Below are 25,761 nucleotides of genomic sequence, written 5' to 3'. Positions count from 1 at the left end.
GTTGAAACTTCAGTTCTACCTATCCAGATGCAGCAAGACCTGGACAGCTGCAACAATCAATTTTTTTCACTTGAAACTATCAAACTGTAGAATTTGTTGCCAGAGTACATAGTTAAGGCATCTAGAATATCTGTGTTTTAAAGTTGATTGTATAGGTTCCTCTAGGAAAAGCTCATCAACTATTATTAGCCAGGCAGGCTTCAGAGACCTACTACTTATTCTTGAGAGAGAGATTAAAAAAATAGTTCTAATTTTGGGATCTGCCAGGGATCTGCCACTTTGTAGTGACTTCAATCAGCTACAGTTGGAAACAGGATGCTTGGCTTGATGGACCATATGGTCTGACTCTGCATGGCATATCTTAGGTTAAGTATTGAGAGACTTAATCTAGAATCTTTAATCTTTTGCAAGATTAAAGTACAGTAAATGTTGTATTTTTATTTAAAGGATCAAAGTAACAATGAAATTCTGATTGGTGTGAATTCGGGAGGAATATTAATTTACAAGAACAGGGTACGAATTAACACCTTCCTGTGGTAAGTAGAACTTTTGTTTTGCATTTAAATACAGTGAATGTCCCATGAACTGAAGAATTGTTTTTCAAAAATATACCTTTATACCTTTCCATTTCTTTGAAAAGTATTCCCAGTGTAGTAGGTGTGTCATTCTAGACAAGTGGGTTTTCTCCCCATGGCCATGAGCCATCTGCAGAAAGAATCCACTCTGGATTTTTTTTTTGTCCCACCTACTTCACTGTGAGCTCTATTGCCATCTGAAGATTTTCCCTTCTGCATGCGAGCCGGAAAGAGTGTTTCTGTTCTGCTCTTTCTTTTTCTTATTTTATTTGGCATGTTTGACCTTTATTCGGTGTTTCCAGTGCTTGGAGCTTTCACCTTGGTTTCAGCTCTTCCTATGTAGAGAAGAAGCACACTCAAGTCTCCAGCTGACAGGCCGATCCCTGGTGGTACCTATTAGCCAGCCTGCACAAGTATTTATTGGAGCTTGGGGTCATCCCCGTGTTTATTTCTCACCTATTGCTTTGCAGGGGTTCGAGTGCAGGCTGTTAGGCACCCTTAGGAGGTTCAGTGGCGTTTCGCAGGATGTTGGCTACATTTTTCACCTTTCCCCTTCTATAAGCAAGCCCGTCTGTCTGCGGGGGTGGAGGTGAGGTCAGGCTCCGTGTCTGGCTGGTAGCCTGAAGATCACCATTCGAGAAGCATTCCCAGCGTGAAGCAGTGATTCTTCTCTTTTCCAGCTACTGTAAAGGGCTGAGGCAGGAGGCAGGCTGCAGCACATGTTCAGCACAGGTAATAGTCAGTAAGGCTGTTACAGCCTGCAAAGTGAATCTGGAGACTCACGGCAGCCATTTTTGTTCTCAGTTCTGCACAGGGCAGGAGCGTAGGAAGATCGAGCCTGCCCTGCTTCACTGCTAGACCACCAGGCTTTAAAAAGTGAGTAAGTGGAGAGGTTTGTGAGGCAGGGGTGGGTCACCCAGACGAAAACTGTGAATAACTGAAGTCGTGAGTTCTGAATCCACAAATATGGAGGGGTGTGTGTGGCAAGAGCCATGTCCCATCTGTATCCTATGGCACAGGAGTGTCAACAGCTCTTTAGTCAGCTTAGTGTGGATTCTTTAATTGCTGAAGTCACTAAGTACACCTCCCTTCCGAGTGAAGGCGGTATAGTGCTAAAGGTCATGCAGGACCGCATAGTGGATGTAGTGCTCAGGAGACTTTATGAAACAGTGGCTTTGGGAGTCAAAGATGCCTCGGCAGCATCCTTTGTCATGCGCGCTTGTTTTTGCAGGCTGCGCACGTTGGAGAGTGAAGCTTGTCGAGCCTCCTCATCTTCTTTTGTTGAGGGTGGACTATGTGAGTCAAATGCTTAGATTAAAACATTTATGTTCTTCAGAATAAGAATTCAAGATCAAGCTCATCAAATGATGATAAAATTTCAGTTGAGAGGATAGCCTAATAAATATCTTAGAGCAGCTTATAAATAGGCCAGTAATGTCCACCGGGAGTAGTTATTTCATAAACAAAATCATGATCAACAGAATGCTTTAGTATGTTACATTGGTGTCTTCTATCCCACCAATACCTTTCAGTCTGCTTCCTTATTCATTGGAAATGTTACAGTTACATGGAATTATTTGCAAACTCTGGGAAGTTTTAAAATTCCTAAATCTGCATTTAAATGCAGCAGAAACTTGGGAGAAATATTTAAAAAAAAACTCAAGAACACCTTAAGGGGTTTAACCAGTGGAGGGGATGGAAGTTCTAAAATATGAAGACCGATGTGTTTTTGCCATTTAAGCCTTATTGCCTTGAATTATACTTTGTAAAATTCTCCCTATAATTTCTATCTTCCTTTTCTCCCTTTAAATATTGTTGTCTAAGGAAGAGTCTAGTTCTAACAGTTAATTTTTCTCATATTATTCTTTTCTTGGTTTAGAATTGTTTAAGGTTGGATATGACTGTATTTCTTGAACAAGTAGTTTTACTTGTAAGGATTTGATAAATGAATAAACATAAAATTGAAAAAACCTCAAGAACAAAAATTTGTGATTCTTATAGTGATAGAGGACATTATGCCTGTGGTCAACGTACATATTGTCAAGATGCTTTGAATACAGATCACACAATTATACCTAGCACAGATAAGAGATATGAGCTTCATGGGCACACTAGTTGTAATTCAGCCCAAGTACTTTATGCTATAATATGCCCATGTCAAAAATTATATATAGATCAAACCCAGATAGTCTTGCAAATCGTTATTGGGCAGGAAGGCACCAGCACATGGGCAGTCTTGGGACCTTCAAAAGATTTAAAGTGACAGTGTACTTTACTCTTTCTGTACTGGGCTGCCTACTGTCCTCGGATAACAGGTAAGTAACTTTGCTTCACCTAAACTCCTCTGTTCTTGCCCAAACACTAAAATAATCCAGTCATCTGGAAATCCTAGTCTTCTGAGTCCTGAGCACATCTTTCAGGTCTCCCCTAAAGTTTTGGGTTGTAGGCATATGCCTGGTGTGCCTGTACTTTAATTCAGCTCTGCCTCTGGCTATCAGTTTGGTGGCAAAATTCAGTTCCGAATGTCCTTCCTCTGGATGTCTAAATTGAGGTACCCCATTACAGAATTGCCTCCATTGGATAGATATCTTACGAACATTAAGAAAGCCATAGAGTCTTTTGAGCCTAGTTTCCTGTCTCCAGCTGCCAGAGGGGAAATGGCAGTGGGAGCTGACTTTTGGAGATGAGAGATCATGGGGTGGTAGTCACCAGGGCACTTCTTGCCACACAGCAATTGCACTACTGGACTGATAGCATGGATGCATTTATGATTCCAAGTGCCATCATGACAGCCAGTATGTAGTACTGACATGCTATCCATCACAGCCAGCCACTCCTTTGCTTTGCTCCTGTGACCCACAAAATAATAAAATGCAACTGCAGGTGTACTCTCACACCATTTTTTTTCAATGAATACCTAATACTAAGTACTGCAGCAGTTCCCCTGATGAAGCCTTGGTTGTCCAGCTGAAACAGAGGCTATTCACAGAGGAAGGTAGGGGAGGGACATTAGGGTGGGCAGACTAGATGGGCCATGGCCCTTATCTGTTGTCTATTTCTATGTTTCTAAGCAAGCAGTGCTGGCATCTTAGCATGGTGTCCACTGGCAAAGTTAAGTGCTGTTTCTTAAATTATTAGTGCTATCTTTTTTGTCTTTAATGTTTATTTAAGTTGAAGTTCACTTTGCACTAAATATTAAAGTTTTTTGGGTTTTGATGTGTGATTGAGACATGACCTGCTTCATTTGCAAAATTTAAGCAGCATTGTAGCTTTAAAGGTCTCTGAAGTCTTTTGTCCCTTATGCTGAATATTGATTTGAGCATTGACACGGATGCCTATAACCTACCCCTACCTGCATTAAGTAGCTAATGCAGGGTTTTTTTACCGCATTGGTTGGGTTTAATGCACAGTTGCCATTAGCATGGACTTGCACTATCCTGTAGCGCAGGGGTGGGCAAACCTTTTGACTCATGGGCCACAATGGGTTCTTAAATTTGCCAGAGGGGCCAGGCGACCGGGTTCTGATGCACCGCAGAATGATGATGGTAAGAGAAAGGGTTAAGGCAGAAAGACACCCCCCCCCAAAAGGGCAGACTGTTGTCTCTGGTTTCTGCTTTCATCTTCTTTTCACTCCCTTCCAGCGTCTGCCCTCTCTGTCTCTTCAATCCAGCATCTGCCCCTTCCATCCACTCTCTGCCCTCTCCCCCTTCCATATGATATCTACCTTCGTTCTATGCCTCTCTCCCCTTCCATCCAGCTTCTCTCCTTTTTTCATGATTCATTCCAGCTTCTCTGCTCTCATTTTTATTTCTCCTACACCAGATCTGGCATCTTTGTCCCTCTCTCCTTATTTCTCTGTTGACCCCCTTCCCAGCATCAATCTTTTTCTACTTTCTCATTGCTTTTTTTCCCTTTCCCTCATCTTATCTGTCCATTCTACCCTGACCCCTTCCCCTCCTCTAATCTCCCTGCCAGCTGTTTCCTTCCTTTTTTCCTCCTCCCCTGTCTAGAAGTACCCCTTCTCCCTTCCCTCCTCCCCCTATCCAACCGTAACTGTCTTCCCTTCCCTTCCTCCCCTCCTCTCTCCCTCCAGGTCCAGTAGTAGCTCTCCCTTTATTTTCCTTTTGTCCAGCCCCCTCCCGGTCCAGTAGCAGCTCTCCCTTTATTTTCCTTAGTCCAGCCCCCTCCTGGTCCAGTAGCAGCTCTCCCTTTATTTTCCTTAGTCCAGCAGCTTCCCAGCCCCCTCCCCTCCTGGTCTAGTAGCAGCTCTCCCTTTATTTTCCTTAGTCCAGCAGCTTCCCAGCCCCCAACCCTCCCCTCCCCGCTCAGTACTTGCCTGGACTAGCAGTGCTGGTACTTTGCACGGTGGCCCCACTGCGCAGGAGAAGAACCAGTGAGCAGCTCCTCTAAAGCACTGCAGCTTGTACCTGCCACAAGTGCTTCTCCTCAGCCATTTGCGACGGACAATCGCGCCACCCGCTAAACCGTGCCAAACGAAGGTTGTCAGTGACGCTCGCGCTCCTTCCACACAACAGTCGCCCCGCCCCCTGAGCAGGGCCAATTGCAGGAGAAGAGCGCAGGGAAAAGCTCCCCTAAAGCACTACAGCTCGCGCTTGCCACAAGCAGACAGAGGGCGGCGGCGACGCTTGCGCTTCTTCCACACACCAGTCGTGGAGAAGGGCCAGACAGTCAGCAGGCTGGTTTAAACATCTAAATGAGCCGGATATGGCCCGCGGGCCGTAGTTGGCCCGTGTCTGCTCAAGCATATGGTAAACTCCATGCTAGCTGTTTAATGCATCCTAGTAAAAGGGGCCCCTATTTGAGGACAGCACTTTTTATTGTAAAGGCTAATTTTTTATAACCTTACAGAATTAATTTTGTTGTGCAACTTGCAAAAACTATTGGATTAATAGCCTTTCTATAAAGAAAGTTGCATATTTTAAGATACATGACCTAGATAAGACAGGCAAATGCTGTTACACTGTAAAGAAATAGTCTGCTGATTTTGGTTTTTCTTTTTTTTCTTTTAGGTTGAAGATTGTAAAAATTTCCTTTAAGTGCAAACAGTTTTTTATTCAGCTTAGAAAAGAATTGGTAAGTATTTTATAATTGTAACATTGTCTAAATCAGAACAAACTTTATCTTTTTAAGAAAAATAGACTTGACATTAGGTTGAAGTAAAGTTGATCATGAAAGATGGATAAAGGGCAGGAAGTAAACAGGACAGAAAAAGAAATGGTGAATAGACAGAGCAGGGAAGCAGAACCAGAGATGCAGAAAAAAATGATTAGAAAGATAAAATCACCAGATAATAAAGGTAAGAATTTTTTTATTTTAGTTTAGTAAGGGGGATAATGGGATTTGTTATATCACCTTTCTGTGGGACAATTGAATTGAAATGTGTCAGTTTTGAGAATTTATATTTGCTATGTATATATTGCACTGTACAGGAAGAAATATGAGGGGGTACTTTGTGCGATTAATTGAGCAATTAAAAATTTTAATCACAATTAATTGAGCGATTAAAAATTTTAATCAATGTACTGCCCTACTATTTATCATTTCTATAGTACTGAAAGGCATACTCAGTGCTGTACATTCAACATAAAATAGACAGTCCCTTCTCAGAAGAGCTTACAGTCTAATTAGGACAGACAGAACAAATGGGACGTATGTGTGTGAAGACCATTATGCAGGTAACCATGGCAGCAGAGAAGGCAAGCAGATTATGCGACAGACTTTTAAAATTTTTTCTTGTATAGATTTTATTAGTTTCTGTATGCAGCATTATTGATATTTGTCTTGGCCAAATTATTGAGGTTATAGATCTGCTGTCGAGGATGAAGATTATTATAGTCCTTGATATTTTTAGAAAACAGTAAACATGCCTTACCAGTTCAAATGAAAAGCTTTAAATATAAGATGTTGCTAAACTGAATCTCTTTGTTTAATTTTTGGACGGAAAATGTTTAGTGTCAGTTATTATTTTGCTAGTAATTTTGCAATTTATACAAATTAACCTCCCGTTTTATGAAGCTGCATTAGGGTTTTTTATCGCTGGCCATGGCGGTAAAAGCTCCAGTGCTCAAAGAATTCCTATGAGCGTTGGGACCTTTTACCACCATGGCTGGCGATAAAAAACCCTAACGTAGCTTCATAAAAGGGGAGGTAAATGTGTTAGGACAAAAGGTTAAAAAATTGTGTGTTTTTGACTTTCCTTTTTTGTTTCCTGTCTTTTAGCATGAATCTAGAGAAACATTACTAGGCTTCAATATGGTGAATTATCGTGCATGTAAGAATTTATGGAAATCTTGTGTAGAACATCATACGTTCTTCCGCTTAGACAGACCACTGCCACCTCAGAAGAACTTTTTTGCACATTATTTTACTTTGGGTTCAAAGTTCCGGTACTGGTAAGTATTTCCACATCAAGACTTCAAATATAAAAATCTGCTTTTATACGAGCATGTGCAGAATTCCAACAGTAGCACCGATTAGATAGTGACTGTTCAGCTTGTTTAAGAAGAAACAAAATGCAAAGGACCTGAAGAATTACAGTCCAGACTTTTAATCCTACTAATCATCTACAAATTCAAAGACTTTCTAATGCTTTAGATTTGATTCACTATTTTATTTATTTAATTTTTTTATTTGGATTTTGATCACACCTGTTCAGTAGCAGCTCAAGGTGCATTACATTCAGGTACACTAGGTATTTTGTCATTCTCTCAAGTACCTGAAACTTAATTTAAATTTTATAAAAAAGCCATTTTGACTAACTGGCAGTTACCTGACCCTCCAATATATAATCATTGGAGATCTTTGATGATTATTCAAGCTTCAATGGAACATAGACACTTTGTAGCTCTTGATGGTGGTCTGGGATGCCGCTTTCAGGAGATTTGGGAACATTTTTGGATGGACCTTACTCCTTGCGCCCGGAGTAGACTTTTGAATGTTTGATTTGGAGTTGTGACTGTATGCGTGCTCACACTGTGGGTTTGTAGGGTGGGTTGGGAGGGGGGCTGTTGGGGATTGTACTGTGCGAATATATAAGAAAAAGATTTCATTTTGCTACCTTTGTATTCGTGCACTTTGCTGTTTAATAAATTTATTTCAATATAATTTAAATTTTATTTCTTGCAAAAAAAGAAAAATAATAATAATAATACAAAGGAGATCCATACAACAAAGATCAAACAAATGAAATAACTTCAATAACTCCATATAATAAATAGCAAATTCCTTGCTATTACTTTCCATTCCTACTTCCCCCATAGCAAGGCAACCATATGAAAGATAACAGTTTTGCAGGAGGCTTTGGCTCTTGTGGCCTCCTGCTTACTAATAACGAATAAGAAAATTTCCTTCCCCCTTCCCAAACATCTTCCCCTGGGGGTAGCGAGGGGTGGACCGTCCCAGGTTCCTTCTTCATGGAAATGCCAGCCTGAGTTCTCTGCCCCCTCCCACGCACTTCTTGAAATGTTCACCGGCACGAGTGGCATCTTCCACCTGCTGTTTGTGCTGGCTTTGACTTCCTTCTGATGTCATTTCTTGGTCGTGGGACCAGGATGTAACGTCAGAAGGGAGCTAAGGCCGGAGAGAGCAGAAGGTGGAAGATGCTGCTCGTGCCGGCGAACATTTCAAGAGGTATGTGGGAGGAAGTGCAAAAAAATATAATCATGTCACCCCTCTCTTATGTAAAGCTCACCGGTTGCCTATACAACACAGAATCACCTATAAAATTATTTTATTAACATTTAAAACCAGAGAAAACAACCAGCCAGAATTCATTAATAACTTACTTATCCCTTACAACCTTACCAGGACTTTACGATCTACAGCTGAAAACCTTCTTACTATCCCATCACTGAAACATATACAGTGGTGCCTCACACAACGAACTTAATTCGTTCCAGGAGCAAGTTTGTTATGCGAAAAGTTCGTTATGTGAAACGCGTTTTCCCATAACAATACATGTTAAAAAAAATAATTCGTTCTGCAGCATAAAATATGCTAAGATGACATAAAAAAAGATAAATTTGTCAAAATGGTGAAAATGGTGGTCTTGCTGAGGCCAAACTCTTTGACGAGGTCACACTGTTTTACCCCACATTCACTCCTTCTAATTATTTCCCGTTTCATTTCAACAGAAATCACCTTCCTGCTTTTTTTAGAAGCCATGATATATAAAAAATATTGAGTTTATCTTAAAAGGACGACTGTATACAGTGAGAGAGGGCAGTTAAGCGCAGTGACTAACGACTGCCTGCAGTGCCTGCGCGGAAGGATGCAATACATCGGCAGCTTGGGCGACTTCGTTGTGTGAAACGAAGTTCGTTGTGTGAAGTTCGTTGTGTGAAACGAAGTTCGTTGTGTGAATCAAGACATGAAGTTCGTTGTGTGCAGCGTTCGTTGTGCGAGGCGTTCGTTATGCGAGGCACCACTGTAAATACATTAAGGTCTGCAATTATTTCTGTTAGCGCCCCCTCTCTTTGGAACAGTATTCCAAACTACCTAGGCGAAAAACTTACACTAACAGACTTTAAGTCAAAATTAAAGACATTTCTTTTCCTTGACGCTTTTGAAACCTAACTGTCCTTTTAAGGACGACCTAGTACCTAGAAGGATTCTTAATACCTGCTCCCCTCACTATTGTTTTTTTTTCCCTTACATGTTTTCTTTTTCTTTACATATTGTACTTCTTGCCCTTCTTTCCTTCTTGTCTCTGTTTGTAAATTTTATTTTATTTTTTTATTTTATTAGTCTTTTAAAGTTAGTATTTGCCATAATGTTGTTGTGTGTTTTTAAACTGTATTTTAGTTACTAGATGGTTTTAACATTATTGTACACCGCCTAGGTTTGATTAGGCGGTATAAGAAATTTTAAATAAACTTGAAACTCAAGCGGTGAGGGGCAGGAGGCGCATGGTGGAGCGATGCTGGCCACCACCACCCCAGGTGCCAACCTCCCTAGGTACGCCATTGATCTTCCCAAATTCTAAGCTACATCACTCTAAACCAGGGGTGTCAAAGTCCTTCCTCGAGGGCCACAATCCAGTCTGGTTTTCAGGATTTCCCCAATGAATATGCATGAAATCTATTAGCATACAATGAAAGCAATGCATGCAAATAGATCTCATGCATAATTGGGGAAATCCTGAAAACCCGACTGGATTGCGGCTCTCGAGGAGGGACTTTGACACCCATGCTCTAAACACAGGACATTCATACCACACTTCTCTCTTTGAGGGATAAGCCTTGTAAGGGTTCCCAAACCTGCCAAATATTTTTTTTCCTTTTTAAGCACCTAAATTTTTATTGAGCTTTTCATAAACCCTGTTTCCAGGAAGCACTCAGTTTTGTTGGTGTGGTTTTGCATTATGATTGATCAGCCTACCTCTTAGAGCAGTAGTTTCCAAACTTTTTTGCATTATGATTGATCAGCCTACCTCTTAGAGCAGTAGTTTCCAAACTTGTCCTGGGAACACTAGGAAGTTATTTATTTTCAGGATACCTACAATAAATTTACATGCAGTGGAGGTAGTATATGCAAAAGTACCTCAAGCCTATTAGTTGAATATATTCAACTTGCTTAGGGTCCCCCAGGATGGGTTTGGGAATCACAACTGTACAGAAAAATTTTTAAGGCAATAGTTACACATACTTAATTCTAAATAAATCAGAAAGAAAAATGATGGTGACTCCTTCTACAGAAAAATCCTCATAGGTAGTACACAGGTATCTCAGAATTTGTTAAATATGTTTAAGAATGTTAGATCTACTTTATGCATTGCCATCAGTAGGATTCTTAGGTTTCTAATATATATAGCAAACCCATCAGTAAAACAGGGTGTCTTAACCATTGAGTCATTAGAGCTGTTAGTGTGCTATGGAAAAATCACCACTGCTTGATGCCTAGATCCAGATCAACAACTATTGCAGCCATATGTAGCAGCCACCTGTATCAAACTGAATTCTGTACAATGGTTCATGTGGGTCTCTGCTTATTTTTTTCCCTTTATTTTAAAATTTAGAACAAAGACTGGTTTGGGACTCAGTGCTTCCTTAGCTCTTCTTTTGGCCTGCTCTATAAAGGTTGATATGCCACAAAAGTTTTTTTTTTTAAAGGATTTCAGAGTTGATCTGGGAAAAATAGCAGAAACTATTATAAAAAGTAAAATTATGGAATACATAGACAAACATAGTTTAATTAGACAGTCAGCATGGGTTGAGCCAAGAGAGGTCTTGCCTCAACCAATTTGCTTGATTTCTTTGAAGGTGCGAATAAACATGGATAAAGGTCAGCCAGTTGATGTTGTGTATCTATGCTATGCTGTATCACTTAAATCCTGCTTTTTGGCAGGTCTGAATAGCCTGAGGTAGATTCTGCCATGGTGCAGGTTTTCCAGCGCTCAGCCCTCCCTAGTGATGGGGGTGAAGTTCAGGACTCTCAGGATTGCAGGAAGCTGTTATGATACAAAATATTATTTTCTAGCATCTGTTTCACCCGCCAATCCTCTCAAAAGTTTGACAGCACAATGCCAAAACAGAAGCAAAAAACCAAAACAAAAAACAGCAGCCAATGTGGCTTCAACGGCACTGTGATCTACTCTCCCCTGGACGGAAATAAGATCTTCAGTCTTAGCTCTGCCCCTTCTCAACTCACAAATAAGAACATAAGAGTTGCCTCCGCCGGGTCAGACCAGAGGTCCATCGCGCCCAGCAGCCCGCATCTGCGGCGGCCCATCAGGTCCATGACCTGTCAAGTGTCCCTGTCTTTCCTGTACCTATCTCTATGTCTATCTGTCCTTGCCTTTCCTATACCTATCTCTATATCTATCAGTACCCCTCAATCCCCTTATCCTGTAGGTATTTATCCAAACCTTCTTTGAACCCCTGTAGCGTGCCCTGCCCTACCACAGCCTGCCGCTGAGGGTGCACATAGCACCAGCCGCGAGCCCAAAATCAGAGGCAAAGGAACAGGGTTCCACAACAAAACAGGGGTGTCCAAAGTCCCACAGAAGGGAACCAAAATTGGAGCCAGGAGATAAAAATATACAATGCTTTATTAAAAATTGTAACAAAATACACACCGGAACCTTGACCCTACATGGACTGTGTTTCGGCAAAAAATGCCTTCCTCGGGGGTCCTATGTCCATATCAGGATGGTGTTAGGTTCCGTGAGAGATGGGGAGGAATGTTCAAACACTAAGACGAGGAAAAGTCCTTCTGAAAAGCCGAAGAGCAAAAATGACTACCTTGATAAAAGGGCTGGAACACTGCCCATACGCCGAGAGGTTGGATAGGCTGGGGCTCTTCTCTCTGGAAAAGAGGAGGCTCAGGGGAGATATGATAGAGACCTTCAAGATCATGAGGGGCATAGAGAGGGTGGATAGGGACAGATTCTTCAGACTGAAGGGGACAACAGGTACGAGGGGGCATTCGGAGAAACTGAAGGGAGATAGGTTCAAAACAAACGCAAGGAAGTTTTTTTTCACCCAAAGGGTCGTGGACACTTGGAATGCGCTACCGGAGGAAGTGATCAGGCAGAGTACGGTACAGGGATTCAAACAGGGATTGGACGGATTCCTGAAGGATAAAGGGATCATAGGATACTGAGGGAGGAACTGGGATGTAACACAAGTATAGAAAGCTAACCAGGTAATGAGTATAGAAACCAGGTCGTGCATGTGCAAGACCGGAGGATTAGGACTTCGATAGGAAGACAGGACTTAAATGAGAAACCAAGGTGGCAAGGGAGCCCCCTCTGGTGATACAGACAGGTCGTGACCTGTTTGGGCCGCCGCGGGAGCGGACTGCTGGGCGGGATGGACCTGTGGTCTGACCCGGCAGAGGCACTGCTTATGTTCTTATGATGTCATCTGAGATAATTAAATCTTTTTCTAGTTTTACAAGATTTTGTGTCATCTTTTACAGTACTTGATATGTATCATGGTCTGGCTCTTTGCTGTCTCTTTATTCTCCAGTTTGTCCACTCTGAATTCAGATCTCTTCCTTTCTTGTATCTCCTGTTTTTGTGCTTGTTTCCTACCCACATTTTCTTTGGAACAAGATGCTGCCTGATCTTCAAGAATTCACTTTCCTCATTGTTTTCCACTCAAATAATAAGTTTAATTCACTTTTTTCAGATGACTTATTCCAAAACTTTATCTTAGAGTTTATCTTCTATATATTTTCTGACAGTTTTGTTTTTTGAGGGAGTATTTTTTGAAGTATTAGGACATCTTATAAAAATGGTAAGTCAATAAATCTAAAAGAAGTTTTTAGAGTATAGTATATGGATACAATAGGATGACCAAGGGTGAGATAAAAGATTTGCCACCCCACCCTTTTACAAAAGCACAGGTTTTAGCACCGGCCGGCGCATTGAATGTTCTGCGCTGCTCCGATGGTCAGAGTTCCTATGAGCATTCAGCGTGCCGGCCAGAACTAAAAACCTCTTCTGCGCTTTTGTAAAAGTGTGTGTGTGTGGGGGGGTTAATTTAAAGAAAGTAGTATATTTTTAGTACAAAGAAAAGTGTGTGAAATTCTTTTTGAGAGAAAGCTGTTCATTTCATTTAGAATATTAATATTAAATTGCCTTTTCTTTCAGTGGGAGGACAGAGGTCCAGTCTGTACAATATGGCAAAGAAAAAGCTAATAAAGATAGGGTATTTGCCAGGTAAGAATCTTAAAATGAAATATTAAATATAACCCCCCAGATATTTTATGGTTATAAGCAGTCGGAAACCTTGCTGAAAACTACACTATGCCTCCAGTTGTAGCTAGAAGAACATCAGTAGTGTACCTGTCCGACTTGACTTTTGCAATTCACTGATGAACTTGAGACTTGCACTAGTGTGATGAATTTTTAATTGATTCAAGAATAAATTAATACTTTATATTTCCTGATTAGTGGTTCAGAATTGTGCTTTCATTTGATGATCTTGGTTTTCATGGCCTTATGACTGGCCATGAGAGTATCTGTTAGCATTTATTTCAGCCACTTAATTTCAGTACTCTTTCCTTGTGCATGTAATCTATCTCTTGTCATTGTCATGTTGTATGTTCGTTAAGGAGGTGTGATTTTTTTAATTTCCACTTTCCTGTATGTTTATTCTCCTAAAATAATATGTATAACTATTTGTGCTATTTGAAAGGCAGACTTCCCACAGATTTTTTTTTACTAATAGCAGAAAAGACTACAACCCAGTCCTTTTGATTTCAAGATTTCCACAATGAATATGCACAAGATTGATTTGCATGTACTGTTTCCATTGTATGCAAATAGATCTCATGCATAATCATTATGGAGCTCTTGAAAATCTGAAAGGTTCTGGCTTTCAAGGACTGTGGTTGCCCATCCCTGTTGTAATACATTCTATATAGCCTGCTGAAAGGTCTAAACATTAGCTATTTATTTATTTAAGGTATTTATATACCGCCTATCAAAGTTATCTAAGCGGTTTACAATCAAGTACTCGAGCATTGTTCTCTATCTGTCCTGGTGGGCTCACAGTCTATCTAACATACCTGGAGCAATGGAGGATTGAGAGATTTGCCCAGAGATTTGAATCCACGACCTCAGGGTGCTGAGGCTGTAGCTCTAACCACTACCCCACTGCTTCCTATTATTGATTTTGCTGTTTCTTAAAGAGAGAGCTATAAAGATACCCTCATGGGAAATATTAAGACATTTTCTAGAGCAAAAGGCATGAGTCTTGAATCAGTGGGTTATTCACCTGTACTTGCAAGTTTGTGTAGACAATGTCATGTACATTTTTCAGGTCCACTTCATCTGACACTACTTTGTTCCCTTCTACACAAGAGTTGAAGATGTTTTTCTGATCTGCTCTGTTTTTGGTAGATTTTTTTTTAGGTTTATATTATCCACTTTCTGAGGCTTTTCGGGGCTACAGAGGTACCCAAGTTGCCTGGGTCAGTTCTGCCTTGGTGAAGACATAAACCCTCAGTATCAGAGGTCTGTAGCTGGGAGGGGCACCCTGTTTCAGGTCACCTAACTAGCCAGGGCACTAATATTTTTATAGCTCAGGGACCGTTCCCCTTGTAACTGAACTCACTTTTAGTCAGTACTAAAGCTTTGAACACAGACTGTTTGGCATCTGTGTTGGTCCCTGAGACTTTATCGGGTGTTGGCTGCATTCACCCCTCCCCTCCCAAAGAAGTGTGAAGAGCTGTGGAGGTCTGGTCTTTGGGCTCTAAAACAGTCTGAGTGGCAGTCAGAAGAAACAATCATCTGGAGGAATTTTTGTATGCTTGTTTGAGGCAGTAAGTAGCTACCATTTTCCAGCTTCTTTTTAAGATGAAGCACAGCACTAGCATCACAGTGAGTACTACCTATTGTAGACTATGGGGCACATCGAAGAAAGGGGAGGTGTTTAAATTACAGTTTTGGAGGTTTCTGAGGCTTGTTTTCAGGCTCCCCTGCCTCCAAAATGCCCTTTTACGAATTTAAGCTTTTGTTGCTTTCCATCAGGCTATTTTTTTGGTTCCCTTTTGCAGCTGCGGCAGCCATCTTGGATTTCTCATTCCTATTTTAAAAGCCTCGGTTTGCCTCAGAAACATCTGGAGTTTGATTAAAATTGATAAATATGGACTCCTCATGCAGTTTTTTCCCTGATTCATGCCAAGTTTGCATTGAGGACTGTCCTTGTTCCACATGCAACAGGACATGTGAAAGGGGGCTGGGTTTACTGGGCATAGCCCCCTCTGGTCCATCTAGGACAGTGAAGTTGCAAGTGGCTCGGGTTTTGGGGACAATACCGTCCCAGGAGTCTTCAGACAGCAACTCAGTGTCATCTGGGAAGTGCAGATGTATGGAAGTTTCTGGGCCCACAAGGAGACAAGAGGAGTCCCTGGAAGTTAACGAAGGTCTTCCTGTTTGATGTACTCCTGATTTTGTCCGATTTATGTTTGAAGCTTATATGGGCTATCATGACTCATCTTTCCTCCCCCCCCCCCCAGAGTCACGCTCGCACAGGAGTTTTCCCACACAGAGCATGGCTACCCCCTGACAATTCAGCAATCCAGGTGCATCTGTACAAAACAGGGATCCAGGTTATCCAATTCTTGGGTGATCAATTTTTGAAATAGTAATCTAACCCAGTCCCTAGAGTACTTGGGGGTTCACTTCAACACGGTAGAAGGCTGTATTTTTCCACCAGAGCCATGCAACTGAAGCTCAGAAGCCAGATCCAGGCAATGCATGCTCCCACTGCTTGCCACTATCTCCAAATACTAGGGTCGATGGTAGTGTCCAAAGACGTCCCTTGGGCAAAGGCTCACCTCTGTACCCCACAGGAAACACTTCTGTCTTGTTGATCTTCGCAGATAGATTATCTTCAGATGCTGCTGGCTTGGATGCTGGGTGCGTGCCAAAGCTTGCTTTGGTGGCTCCAGCTGGATTCCCTGTCGAAGACTTACCTCTCCAAATTTCCTCCTGGACGATCCTGACAACGGACACTAGTCTGTTTAGATGGGTGGGATATTGCGGCAGCCACCTGATTCAGGGCTTCTGTTGCTCTCTCAGTGGAAATGGTTGATCAACAGATTGGAGCTGTGCTGCAGACATTGGAGTGATCCCTGGAAGGCAAGGCAGTCAGGGTGTTCTCGGACAATGCCACAGCGGTGATGTATGTCAACAGGCAGGGAGGCACCAAGAGTGCTCCATTGGCACAGGAAGCCTGATTGTTGTTTTGTTGGACTGAAGTCCACCTGCATGCACTGCCTGCAGCGCACATGGCAGGGGTGGAGAATGTGCAGACCAAGTTTCTCAGTAGGCAGATGCTAGATCCGAGGAAGTATTTCTCCTGGAAGGCCTTCAACATCATTGTGAGCTGGGTAGGGGTCCCCAGTGTTTGATCTGATGTCATCAGCATCCAACAAGAAAACTTGTCACTTCTTCAGCTGAAGATCTGAACCTGAAAGTGCCGTTGTGGACGCAATAGTAGCTGTTGTATGTTTTCCCCCTGTGACCTATGAGAGGCAGAGTCATTCAAAGAATAGCAGACCATCCAGGGTCTGGCCTCTCTCCCTCTGAACAACACCCCCCCCCTTTGAGATCATACATATATGTGGGCCTCCCAGAGCAGCAACTATGCCAGTTGGCTAGCAGAAGCAGCGGTGTGAACAGGCTGCTTGCAGCCAGCCCTGCCAGGGTCATCTGTCTACAGGAAATGATGCGGCAGAGGGAAGGCCCTGGAAGAGCCAGCCACAAGTAGCCTGTTCACATCACTGCCTCTGCCAACTGGCTGCCACTGTTGCTGCTTCCTTAGGAGGCCTGCAGGTATATCTGATCTCATAAGGTGGGGGGGAGGTGTCATTTGGAGAAAGAGAGGCCAGAACTGCACGGGAAGAAGGAGAGGACAGAGACTGGTGGAAGATTTGCGCAGAATTCTGCGTGGATGGTGAATTCTGCACAAATTCTTTACAGTTGCGCAGAATTTCGCCAGGGGTAACATATACAAGAAAAGAATACTGAAATTAAGTGACTGAAATAAACAGGTGCTCTATTGGCCAGTTATGAGGCCATGAAAACCAAGATAATCACAAGACAGCACAGTTCCAAACCACTAATTAGGAAGTGGAATGTATTAATTTATCCTTGAATTAGTCAAAAAAGTATCTTGAAATGAATGTCTCTTAACAAGCTATTCCAGAATTTTTGAGCCATACTAAAAACTCTTTGACTAGTACACATCAACCTAGTCTTGAAGACATTACTAATAGTTCTCTTACATTAAATGTAAAGCTTGTGTAGGTTGTAGTCTAAGCTAAGTTATTTTGGTGCTAACTTATTATGCCCTTAAGGTAGGAAGTTATCAATAGGAAGAATTAGGAATAACAGGTTGGTTAAATGCATGATTAATTTAAAGGATTTCTAATGGGTAGGTCATACCAGGCCAAAATGTCATCTGATCTTTCCCCATGGAGGCACTAGAAGCAGTGGCATAGCGAGGGTAGGAGGCGCCCCCTGCATCCTTTTCTCCACCTCCTCCCTGCTCCTTCTGCGCCTCTTTCACCGCCGCCACACTCGCGACCTCTCTTCCCACCTCTGTACCTCTAAATCTTTGCCTGTGCAAGCAGACTCTCCAGCCTCCTACTCACACTGGCATTCCTTCTGATGTTACTTCCTGGCCCTGTGGCCCGGAAGTAATTTCAAAGGGAGCCAGGCCAACGTGAGCTTCAGGCTAGAATAGTTGCTCACACAGGCAAAGATTTTTAAAGAGGTACAGGGGGAGGGAGAGGTACTGGTGTCCCCACCAAGACGTTACACGGAGTGGTCTGCCTACCCTTACTATGCCACTGTCTAGAGGGTTCCCCTCTGTTCCCAATTCTGTTCAATGTTTTCTTTTTATTTTGTTGGGTTTGGATTTAAAGGAATAATTTTAAAGTATGAATATATACTGTATATGTGGATAATATTTCACTCTTTATATTGAAATTCTTATAATGTTACCAAATAAAAAAGAACATAAGGACATAAATGTATAGTAACTTACAAGAAAACTGTTTTTGCCATCAATAACAATTAACTTAACACATTAAGCAATTTAACCTGCTTTTTGCAGATTCAATCAGGTGAATAACAAAGCAATAAACCTAAAAAGACATTTTTAAGTTACAATTCCTTGTTCAGCAGGCTTATTATTTCTTTACCCCAGAACAACCAATAAAGAAAAAAAATTATCCAACAAGACTGTGAAGGAAACTTTCCAGATGAGTAGGATCCAAAACGATAAAAGAATTATTTCCAATTCTTGCCAGCCGTTTAAAAGGAAATTAGAAGAAAAATAAAAAAGGTTCCTCCCACTTCTAGAACCTTGGGTAATTGAGTAGGTCTGCAAACATCTAGGAATATAAAGTAGAAAAGAACATAAGAATTGCCGCAGCTGGGTCAGACCAGCGGTCCATCATGCCCAGCAGTCCGCTCATGCGGCGGCCCTCTGGTCAAAGACCAGTGCCCTAACTGAGACTAGCCCTACCAGCGCACGTTCTTGTTCAGCAGGAACTTGTCTAACTTTGTCTTGAATCCCTGGAGGGTGTTTTCCCCTATGACAGACTCCAGAAGAGCGTTCCAGTTTTCCACCACTCTCTGGGTGAAGAAGAACTTCCTTATGTTCGTACGGAATCTATCCCCTTTCAACTTTAGAGAGTGCCCTCTTGTTTAGAGAGCTGCACGGGAACGGGGACGACGGGAATCCCGCGGGACCCGCGGGCATCCCACGGGTTCCCCCTTCGGGTCACGGGGATCCCGTGGGGACGACCCCTAGTGTCTCGGGGATCCCGTGGGGACACCTCTGAGGGTAGCGGGGTTCCTGCGGGGCTGGATGTACTAAGTCGCGCGGCTTTTCTCCCTACCTGCTCTGCTTGCAGCACAGAGCCAAACGGAAGTGTTCCCGACGTCAGCGCTGACGTTGGAGGGGAGGGAGGGCTTAAACAAAGCCCTCCCTCCCTCCGACGTCAGCTCTGATGTTGGGAAGACTTCCGTTCGGCTCTGTGCTGCAGGCAGGGTAGGTAAGGAGGAGTAGCCTCGCGGCTCGAGTGGCTACCAAGGGAGGGAGGCCCTTACTTTTGTGGCGCTTCCCCGACCGACCGACAACAGTCCTGGTCCGACAAACCTCCCTGCCCTTAACCGCAAATCTAAATTACCTTCTTACAGCAGCTGTAAGAAGGAAATTTAGATTCGCGGTTAAGGGCAGGGAGGTTTGTCAGACCGGGGCTGTTGTCGGTCGGTCGGTCGGTTGGGGAAGCGCCACAAAAGTAAGGGGACCTGGCCGGCTGTGCTGCACCCGGGGCGGGAGAGAAGGAGGGGGGAGAAGGACGCTGAAAGCACTAGGGAAGACAAAGGGGTGGAGGACGATGCTGAAAGGCCATGGGGAAGACGGGGGAGGGAAGGACACTGAAAGCATTTGTGGAAGACAGAAGGGGGAGAAGGACGCTGACAGGACATGGGGAAGACGGGGGGGGGGGGGAGAAGGACGCTGAAAGCACATCGGGAAGACAAAGGGGTGGAGAAGGACGCTGAAAGGCCATGGGGAAGACGGGGGGGTGGAGAAGGACGCTGAAAGGCCATGGGGAAGATGGGGGGGGGGTGTGGAGAAGGACGCTGAAAGGCCATGGGGAAGACAGAGAGGGAGAAGGACGCTGAAAGGACATGGGGAAGACAGAGGGGGGAGAAGGACACTGAAAGGACATGGGGAAGACAGAGGGGGGAGAAGGACACTGAAAGGACATGGGGAAGACAGAGGGGGGAGAAGGACGCTGAAAGGACATGGGGAAGATGGGGGGGGAGAAGGACGCTGAAAGGAAATGGGGAAGAGAGAGTGGGGAGAAGACGCTGGCAGGGAAGAAGACAGAGATGCCAGACTATGGGGGGAGCGGAGGGAAGAAGATGGGTGCCAGACCAATTTGGAAGGGGGGAGAAAGGGAGAGGCACAGTAACAGAGCAAATGGAAGATGCAGAAGGAAGAGAGACAGTGGATGGAAGGAACTGAAGGAGAACATGAGGAAAGCAGAAACCAGGCAACAAAGGTAGGAAAAGAATTCTATTTCTTTTTTTTTTTTTTTGCTTCAGGATAAAGTAGTATATTAGTTGTGTTGATAAAAATTTATAAACAAAAGAGGCTCTGGTAGAAACCCGTTTACAAAGTATGTATTCTTCCCAATTAATATTTCCAAATTAATAAAGTCTTTTTGCTTATTTGTAAATGGGTTTCTACCAGAGCCTTTAATTCAGTAGCATAATTAAATGAAATAACTATTTCTGAAGTTTATAGGGACGGGCGGGGACGGAGGGGGTTCCTCGCAGGGACGGAGGGGAATTCCTTGCGGGGACGGGTGGGGTTCCTCACGGGGACGGGTGAGACTTTGGCGGGGACGGGTGGGGACAGGTGGGATTTCTGTCCCCGCGCAACTCTCTACTCTCGTTCTCCCTACCCTGGAGAGGGTAAACAACCTGTCCTTGTCTACTAAGTCTATCCCCTTCAGTACCTTGAATGTTTCGATCATATCCCCTCTCAATCTCCTCTGTTTGAGGGAGAAGAGGTCCACAAAAGGGTATCACTTTCTTAGAGAAAAAATTATTCAGGATTAACATCTTTTCAGAGGAAATTAAAGAGGCTAGTAATGTTGCTTTTTTCACAAAGTTATCCTGTGAAGATTTCAGAAAGTTGGACAAATCCAAACTAGCACTGAATGATGAAAAAATATGCTAAAATACTGAACAAAAATAAAGAAATAAGCAGAGCAAATCAGAAACATTCCTTCTGGCTTGTATGCTTAAGCAAAAAACTGTAGGGGGCAGCAGGGCCCTCTGTAAAGTAGGAGGAGTTCAGAAATCGGAGTGGATTCCTTCTGCAAGGCTCGCGAGCACTGGGATATAACCCGCTCATCTAGAATGACACACCTATCTACTAGAAAAGATATTAGCAAGGTAAGAACCTAATCTTATTTTATGAAGTTTCTGCCACATCCTATTGGGGCCCCCCCCACTTCTAAAATCTTGTTTTCAGAGTTTTTACTTTTAGTTAAGGTGTTTTTGAGCCACTTTTGGGTGCTAAAACACTGTTGCGGTGGCCATCTTGGATTTCCCAAAGTGTTTGGGTTTTTTTTTTTTCTTTTCAAAGTTCTCCAGATCATTCAAATAACCTTGATTTGGTTCAAAACTGGTAGGGATGGAGTCCACATGTACTCACTTGAAGAAAGAAGAGAACGGGGAGACATGATTGAAACGTACAAATACATCACGGGACGTATCGAGTCAGAAGATAAAATCTTCTGTCTCATGGGACCCTCAACAACCAGAGGGCATCCGCTGAAAATCAGGGGAGGGAAATTTCATAGCGACTCCAGGAAGTACTTTTTCACCGAGAGAGTGGTGGAGAGTTGGAATGGACTCCCACTGCAGGTGATTGAGGCCAGCAGCGTGACTGATTTTAAGAAGAAATGGGATACTCATGTGGGATCTCTAAGGGAATGAACTCTGGGGGGAGGCTAATTGCAATGGGCAGACTTGGTGGGCTATAGCCCTTTTCTGCCGTCATTTTCTATGTTTCTATGTTTACCCCTAATTCATGCAAGATTTGAGTTGGATGGTTGCCGGAGGAGTGCCCTTGCACCACGTGCCACGCAACATGTGAAGGGAAGTTAGGAGCGTTGAACTTAGCTTCTTCTTTGGTCTCTAGGGCTGAGGAACCTTTGGAGGGCCTGTTTCGCTGGTGAAAATCCCTCCTAGAGCCCTGGACCAGCGGCATACCTAAGTGTAAGAGTGTGGAAACCATGAAGCCCAAGAGACATAAGGTGGAGTTACCTAAAGGGAACTCAGAGCTGCCTAGTACAGGCTTTTCTCCTGAATTTGTTAATTTGAAGAGCCTATTTGGATAGCTGGGATCCTTATAGGAGGTCTAGCAATGAGCCAGGGATCACGCAATGGGGTTGGGCTCCCAGGGCACATCAGGGTCCTTGGAAGAAGACCTTTCTGACAGGGACTCAGAATCAATCTTTATGCCCTTGATGTTGCAGATCAAATCTTCCCTGCTGGGCGATTTAGGGTCGTAAACAAGAGAGAGTCCATAGGAAGCAGTGGGGACTGTCGACCAAAGGGAGGATCCCACAGTATGCCGGCTGTTCAAGACTTCAGTGCTTTTAGAGCTCATTGCTGGCTCCCTGAGGGAGTTACAGTTAGATTCCCAGCAGACCCCTTCCAATCGGTGTCCTGAGAGGAGTGCAAGCGCAACCCACGTCTTTTCCCTGGCATCCTGATATGAGTATTTTAGTCATGGAGCACTGGGATGCTCCTGAGGGTTCTCTAAAGGTAGCCAAAACAATGACTAGCCTGTATCATGAGGAAGGACTTAGCAAATCTTGAAGAATAATCTGAAATTTGGCAGCTAAGATTTAATGCTAAGAAATGCAAGGTTATGCATTTAGGCTGCAAAATTCTGAGGAAATGGTACAGATTAGGGGGTAAAGAACTTTTGTGCACAATACAGGAGCAGGACTTGGGTGTTATGATCTTAAGGTGGCCAAACAGGTTGAAAAGGAGACGGCAAAACTAGAAGGATGCTAGGGTGCATAGGAAGAGGTATGGCCAGTAAGAAAAAAGGAGGTATTAATGCTCCTTTATAAAACTCTGGTGAGACCTCATTTAGAATATTGTGTACAATTATGGAGACCAAACTTTCAAAAAGATATAAACAGGATTGAGTTGGTCCAGAGGAAGGCTACTAAAATAGTTGCTGGTCTTTGTCATAAGGCATATAGGGACAGACTTAAAGATCTCTATGTATACTTTGGAGGAAAATCGGGAGAGAGGAGATATGATAGATACATTTAAATACCTATATGGCATAAATACGAATGAGGCAAGTCTTTCATTTGAATGGAAGCTTCGGAATGAGAGAGCATAAGATGAAGTTAAAAGGTGATAGGCTCAGGAAGTACTTTTTTACAGAAAGGGTGGTAGATGCGTGAAATAGTCTCGCAGTAGAGGCGGTGGAGACAAAGACTGTGTCTGAGTTCAAGAAAGCATAGGACAGGCAAATGGGATCTGTTACAGAGAGGAGGAGATATGGTGTGGATGGGCAGACTGGATGGGTAATTTGGCCTTTATCTGCCATAATATGCCTATTTTTCTAAGTCTGGCTGTGAAGAACTAAGCCTGGTACTGGAAAGACTTGCATGGTCTGTGTCCCATATATAGCAATTCAGTTTAGAATGGACTGGGGAGGGATTTGACAGAAACTCCAGTAATGAGGACAATGCTGGGAAAACTTTTATAATAATAATAATAACAGTTTATATACCGCAATACCGTTAAGTTCTATGCGGTTTACAATAGATTAAGCGAGGTACAAATTGATTGAATTTAAGAGGGGGGAAGAGGAGAGTTAATAGGACCGGAAATGCGTTGTTGAGGAGAAAGAGATTAATAGGACAGAGGAATCACTATGGAGGAGAAAGAAGATGAGTGGGTCAGTTGTCTAGATACTTTAGGAACATTTGAGTTTTTAGACGTTTTCTGAATTCCTCATAAGTAGTGGGCGAAAGCAGTTGATCTAGGTCTTTGCCCCACAATGCTGCTTGATGTGAAAGAAGGTGTTCATGGTGTTTTTTCAGTTTACAACCTCTAACTGGGGGGGAAACGAAGTAGGAATGAAAGCTTCTCTTGTATCTGTTGGCAGAGAAGAAGAAAAGGTCAATTATGTATTTAGGGGCAAGTCCGTTTAGCGCTTTAAAGCAGAAGCAGGTGAATTTAAACTTTATGCGTGCTTCCATCGGTAGCCAATGCAACTGCCGGTAGTAGGGTGATACATGATCGAATTTCTTTAGTCCGAAGATTAATCTGACTGCTTCATTTTGCATTAGTTGTACACGTCGCATATTTTTTTGGGACATTTTACGGTCTGTATCCAATAAATGACAAGATGGTTTGGATAGGCTTGAGTGAGTTTCGATGGCAACTCCAGTAATTGGAACCTAAGGATAGTACCGGGTGGACTTCTATGGTCTTTATCTCCGAAATGGTAAAGAAAGACAATTTAATCATGAATTAAGAATGTGTGTACCTATTAGGCAGACTAGGTAGACTGTTTAGGTCTTTATCTGCTGTCATTTACTGTTACTGTATATGCTATCTCCGTTATGAGAGTATTAATTTAAGTACAAACATTAAAGACCTCTTCATAGGAATTTCAAACCCAGATCCTCAGCAGCACCACACTAGGCTCAAGACTTTCATTTGCCTAGAGATTCACGTGTCAAATCGTCACTGGATCTATTATTTATTAAGTGTCTAGTCTTTAAAATCTAATTCACAATATATATTAATGGTACTTAGCTTTGTGGTCATTAGGCTAGGGATATATTCACCGACTTGTTTCACCCTGTGTTTTTTCAAGGCTTGAATCCCTACTGCTTTCACACCAACTTTCTTGACCACATTATCTGATAAATAATAGATCCAGTGACGATTTGACACGTGAATCTCTAGGCAAATGAAAGTCTTTTGAGCCTAGTGTGGTGTCGCTGAGGATCTGGGTTTGAAATTCCTATGAAGAGGTCTTTAATGTTTGTACTTTAGTACTCTAGATACTCAAGTTTGACCTCTGTTGAAAGATTTGAGTGCATTTTTCAACTGTATATGCCAGGGGTCTCAAATTCCCTCCTTGAGGGCCGCAATCCATTCGGGTTTTCAGGATTTCTCCAATGAATATGCATGAGATCTATGTGCATGCACTGCTTTCAATGCATATTCATTGGGGAAATCCTGAAAACCCGACTGGATTGTGGCCTTCAAGGAGGGAGTTTGAGATCCCTGGTATATGCTATGTCACAGGAGTGTTAACAGATGTTCATCCAGTCTAAAGTGGATCTCTACCAAGTGAAGGAGGCATGGTATTGAAGGGTACACAGAATCACAAAGTGGATGTGGTCCTAAAAAGACAGTTTGGAGCTTTGATCTTAGGGATCAAAGCAGCTGCAGCAGCCTCTTTTGTGCAACATGCATGTGGTACCAAGATGCGTGGACTCACTCTGGCAGAGAATGATCCTTTACCCTAGCTTTTGTTAGCAGGGGTGGATTATGTGACCAGTGCTCTCTATGACATCACCAGAATCATGAGCAAAGTCTTAGCTTATTCAATATTAGCCCGCAGAATGCTCTGGATCAGTCAATGGACGGGGGATTCCACCTCCAAGGCTACTCTTGGCAGACTCCCTTTCAAAGGACAGATGTTGTTCTGAAAAGGTCTGGACAGTCTGATGGCTAGCCTGGAAGATTGCCAGCCAGACTCTGCTTCACAGCAGACCGAGAAACTTTAGAGATTCTGGGTGGTTTAATTTTCATAATTCCAGGCACTTTTGTCAATACTCAGGTGGAGCCTCATCTTAAGAGATCCTATCAGGGATCAAGATAGAGATTTACAGGGCCTAGGTGAAGCCAAGCTGCCGGTTCTCGCCCCACTTTATCCTCCAAGAAGGCACAATGACACCAGGTCCAAAGTCTTCCCCCCTGAAGATAGGAGGAAGGCTCTCAGCATATGTGGAGGTCTGGGAGCAGATTTCATCAGTCTTTTGGGTGCTGGAGATCATTTGGAGAGGTACAATTAGAGAATGTCATAGAGACAAATTTGTCCCCATCCCCATGGGATCTATCTCCATC

General features: G+C 43.0%; 1 protein-coding gene across 7 annotated transcripts in view; it reads left to right on the top strand.

Moving 5' to 3' along the window:
* PTPN4 (protein tyrosine phosphatase non-receptor type 4) overlaps positions 1–25,761 on the top strand; it is a 272,694-nt gene that overhangs the window by 127,829 nt on the left and 119,104 nt on the right. For all 7 annotated transcript variants that reach the window (XM_033945428.1, XM_033945424.1, XM_033945426.1 and 4 more), the window contains 4 exons: positions 448–536; positions 5,606–5,669; positions 6,816–6,988; positions 13,192–13,260. In XM_033945428.1, coding sequence (XP_033801319.1) covers positions 448–536; positions 5,606–5,669; positions 6,816–6,988; positions 13,192–13,260 — 395 coding nt within the window. The remainder of the gene's footprint in view (positions 1–447; positions 537–5,605; positions 5,670–6,815; positions 6,989–13,191; positions 13,261–25,761) is intronic.

Source organism: Geotrypetes seraphini, chromosome 5 (assembly GCF_902459505.1).
Source record: "Geotrypetes seraphini chromosome 5, aGeoSer1.1, whole genome shotgun sequence".
Lineage (NCBI taxonomy): Eukaryota > Metazoa > Chordata > Amphibia > Gymnophiona > Dermophiidae > Geotrypetes > Geotrypetes seraphini.
The sequence above is the reverse complement of the archived record's forward strand: the minus strand, read 5'-3'. Positions and strand labels throughout refer to the sequence as shown.